Source organism: Limulus polyphemus, unplaced genomic scaffold (genome assembly GCF_000517525.1).
Source record: "Limulus polyphemus unplaced genomic scaffold, Limulus_polyphemus-2.1.2 Scaffold9713, whole genome shotgun sequence".
Classification (NCBI taxonomy): Eukaryota; Metazoa; Arthropoda; class Merostomata; order Xiphosura; family Limulidae; genus Limulus; species Limulus polyphemus.
This window is the reverse complement of record NW_013675323.1, coordinates 16,486-21,045: the sequence shown is the minus strand read 5'-3', so window position 1 is coordinate 21,045 and position 4,560 is coordinate 16,486. Positions and strand designations below refer to the sequence as shown.

Genomic DNA, 4,560 nt, shown 5'->3' with positions numbered 1-4,560 from the left:
AGTACATTATTTCTTGTTTTATATTCTTTTATAAAAGTAACTAAAATGTAAAAATTAAAAACTTTTAATTTAGATTAGTTTAATAATAATAAAATGTTTTAGGGGTATGCTCGCGAGTAGCCCATGCATTATGTAGTTCGATAGGGTAATGTGAGCTACACATTCAACAAATATTAGTTATAAGGAATATTAGTTAGACACTGTTCAAAGGGTAATAAAGCAATAAAATTAAGTATAAACAGATATATACTGTTACAAGTTTAAAGCTATATAGGATAAACAGATGTAGTTTCATGTTACAGTATAAAGTCATTCAAGAAAAAAGGTAACTTAGATTTATTTTGATATTTTCTTCTGTTGTTGTTGGTTATGAAGTTGGTCAAATTGACCAACCTTGTATAGAGTTAGGGTAGAGAAAATAACAGAAATAATATAACATTTTACTGGAAAAAAAAACATTTGAAATTTGTTTAGGAGTTTTCGTAGATTATGCAAATGAACTTTTAAGATTTTTCAGGTGAGGAAAAGTATCTCAGAGCAGTCAACACTGACTCCACATATTCATGGATAAATTTTTAGGGAAAATACTTCGTTAAAAATTCTGATTTTTTGTATATAAGTTATGTAATGATTACCGAAGGCTTGCAAAATTTGGGCTTCAAAAAAAGATAAGAGATGCAACATTCTATGACTGAATTGTTCTTCAACCAATGAATAACAGAAATTAAAATTAAAAGTACACTTTAGAAGCACAATTGATTCATCAAATACCATTAACTCTCTCACTATGACTCAGTCGAATCGGCTGAGTTCGTAACCCCAAATTGACCTTTATAGTTTTCATACTGTAACTTCTAATATGTTTTATGTATCTCGAATATTTCAAATAAGGAAGCAAACTTTTTTTTATAGAGTGAACAAAAATGGAAACAACTTGCTGAACTTGCCCTGTCTCAGTGTCAGTTTCTACTTGCCCAAGAATGTCTACATCATGCCCAAGACTTTGGAGGGCTGCTCTTGCTTGCAGCCTCAACAGGAAATGCTGCTATGGTCAGTCGACTAGGAGAAAGTGCAGAAAGTTCAGGAAAAAACAATGTAGCGTTTCTGTCTCACATGCTGTTGGGCCAGTAAGTTTCTGTTTTACTGGTTATTGCACATTTTATTGTAATTAATGTTTCTTTCTTTTTACAAGTTAAACAAGAACAACAGCAGTGTTTAATGCAACATTTTTATAGTGTGATAACTTGTAGCATATAAATGATTATTTATAGATCAGTATCCATCTCCACTAGATATTTCTGCAAAATATAATTAGGAGATTCTTTCTTATCACACAGAATGTCCTATAGCATTCACCCTGTGATTTCCTTATTTGATTTCCTCTCAAGGATGTTCATACTGAATAGGAGACTGTTGAATAATAACAAAAAATGTACAATTTAAAAGAAGACTGCATGTTATTCAGTGTTGATGAAACTTGTTTGATGTGGATAATTTCATTAATAAATAATTCCAAGTTAGTGTTTGCCTTACAAAGGATATAGAAATTTGATAAGTTAACTTTGTGACCTGTTTCTTCACTATATTGTCGTATAGAGGAAGGACAGGGGTACTCAACTTTTTTTTGTGTTTTCATGGAAATTCCTATATGTTCATTGGCTCTAACTAGAAGATGGTGTTTGGTTTTTGCCAATATATGAGGCCTTACAGTCTCCACACGTCTAAAGATAGACAAGCCATGAACAAAGGGAAATTGGGAGAAGGTCTTTAGTATGGAAAACATCCTGTATGCGGGTTTAAAAACTAATCTGAAATCAACTTGAGGGTAGTAACAATGAATTTTGCATTTGATTTGACTTTTTAAAGTTAAGCTTTGTTTACAAATGTATGTAAGACAAGAGTATATAGTAAGTTTGGGTACAGTTGGTAGTCTGGGTGGATTTGCGAGTTTCTTAGTTAGGAATGTATTAGTAATGTTTTGTAACATATGTTGTGAGTAGCCATTACATTTTAGAGTATCTTGTATGAGAGAAAGTTCTGGGTGTAAATTAATGTACATCAATATACAGAAAAAATACATTTACTGGATTCCTTACACAATTTGACAACTTTATCCTGTTTATGTACAAAAGAAATCTTGTAACATGCTTATTAAACAGATCTTATAACCTGTGTTCTTATAACCTATGTTTCACGTACTTAGTGTCTTTACTTTTAATGGTAACTACTACAAACAGACTTGCTATAGGTAATAAAATGGGCTCCAACTTTGCCAACCCCTCTGTTGGATACACTTAAATTCATATGTTTAATCAATACAATGGATCAGTACCCATGGAATAATGGGCTCCAACTTTGCCAACCCCTCTGTTGGATACACTGAAATTCATATGTTTAATCAATACAATGGATCAGTACCCATGGTGTATTGTTGCTACATTGATGAAATAATAGGGATTGCATGCATGCCATAATCAGATTTAGAAACTTTTCTTCACTATGTTTCCTCTTTCCGTCTTTCTTTAGAATTGACTTGAGAGATATCTGACACAACACTCCCCTTTCTCGACATGAAAATATACATACAAGATGACCATCTGACCCAATGATAACTAGTATACATTACAAAGAAACACATTCATAAACATACCTACATTTTGAATTTTCCCACCCGTACAGTAACAAAAAGTCAACACCATACTCACCAATTTCTACAACTATGCAAGCTATGTACTGATGATAATGATTATAAATCAAATCCAAAGACATGAAAACTTTCTCTTCTAAAAGACACTACCATGATTCTCTCATCCATGATGCAGCCATCAAAGCTAGTTCATATATCCAGGAGTAAACGTTCAACCCTACCAAGAAAGAACACACCAGTTATATTCCACTTGTGCTAACATACCATCAGACAAATAAGAAGATCAAAGATATTATACTTAATAATTACACAATACTTATTGAAGACCCTACCTCTAAATCTCTTTTCAAGAACTCATCCATTATTTCTTACAGACATGACAAAAACCTAAAACAAATCCTGGTGCACAGTAACCTTAAACAAAAACAACAAGATACTCCAGACACTCAAACATGTAAATAAAACAGGTGTGTCACCTGTCCACATATAAATAGCACTACACATATATGAGGAAAAAACACAACTTTGCAACAAGACAATCTTTTACATCTACCACTGAATGTATCATTTACTGTATAATTTGCATAAAATGCAATAGTTTATACATTGGACAAACAGGACACCGACTCAGTGATTGAGCACTAGAACATGTAAACCATATTAAACTGTGGAACCAAGATACACCTATAGGCAAACATTTCACCATCAACAACCATACAGTTGAGGACCTTTTGATTCTTGGACTTATTAGTGTTCCAATAGACATTCACAAAAGAGAACAACTAGGGAGGAGATTAATCTACAATCTGGGAACCCTACATCCATCTTGTTTAGATGAATGCTTTTCTTTCCTACAGATACTCAGTTTTCCATATTTTGTTTGAATTTTAATTTCAATCTGTGTTACATTTTCTTGACTTGTAATATTTATGTAATTTTACAGAGAAATTTCAACATTCAAAATGCTATACACACAATTGTTTTTAAATTCTGCACATGCACCTTTTGTTGTAAGCTGCACAATTTGACAGAGAGCACTAGCTCGAAATGACTTCCTCTTCAAATAGAGTTTAAAAAACTTGGCAGTTGTTTAACCTTTCCTCTACATGCCAGTATAGTGATGAAACGGGACATAGCCTATCAAATTTCAGTATCTTTTGCAAGTCCATCATTGATCTTAAACTACTGATTAAAGAAACTCTCCACATCAAAGAACTTTCACCAACACTGAATAACACTGGACATTCTTTAATACATACAAAGAACTTTCACCAACACTGAATAACACTGGACATTCTTTAATACATACAAAGAACTTTCGCCAACACTGAATAACACTGGACATTCTTTAATACATACAAAGAACTTTCACCAACACTGAATAACACTGGACATTCTTTAATACATACAAAGAACTTTCACCAACACTGAATAACACTGGACATTCTTTAATATATACAAAGAACTTTCACCAACACTGAATAACACTGGACATTCTTTAATACATACAAAGAACTTTCACCAACACTGAATAACACTGGACATTCTTTAATACATACTTTATTTCTGTTTGTTACTCCTTCACTTTCTGTGTTTTAGTTTTGATTAAATTATCCATGTGATAAATTGAAAGCACTTATGAGTTTGAATTTTCTCTCTGTAAACCCTTGTGTTATGCTATCCAAAGTATTTGAGAACTTCCTTATTCCTTCACTTTCTGTGTTTTAGTTTTGATTAAATTATCCTTGTAACATGTGATAAATTGAAAGCACTTATCAGTTTGAATTTTCTCTCTGTAAACCCTTGTGTTATGCTATCCAAAGTATTTGAGAACTTCCTTATTCCTTCACTTTCTGTGTTTTAGTTTTGATTAAATTATACTTGTAACATGTGATAAATTGAAAGCACTTATG

At 32.2% G+C, this 4,560-nt stretch overlaps 1 protein-coding gene across 1 annotated transcript in view; it reads left to right on the top strand.

The window, feature by feature from the left end:
- Positions 1 to 882: 882 nt before the first annotated feature.
- LOC106476053 (coatomer subunit beta'-like) overlaps positions 883 to 4,560 on the top strand; it is an 11,464-nt gene continuing 7,786 nt past the window's right edge. The window contains exon 1 of the mRNA XM_022380026.1: positions 883 to 1,127. Within this exon, the coding sequence (XP_022235734.1) occupies positions 1,048 to 1,127 (80 nt within the window). The 5' untranslated portion in view covers positions 883 to 1,047. The remainder of the gene's footprint in view (positions 1,128 to 4,560) is intronic.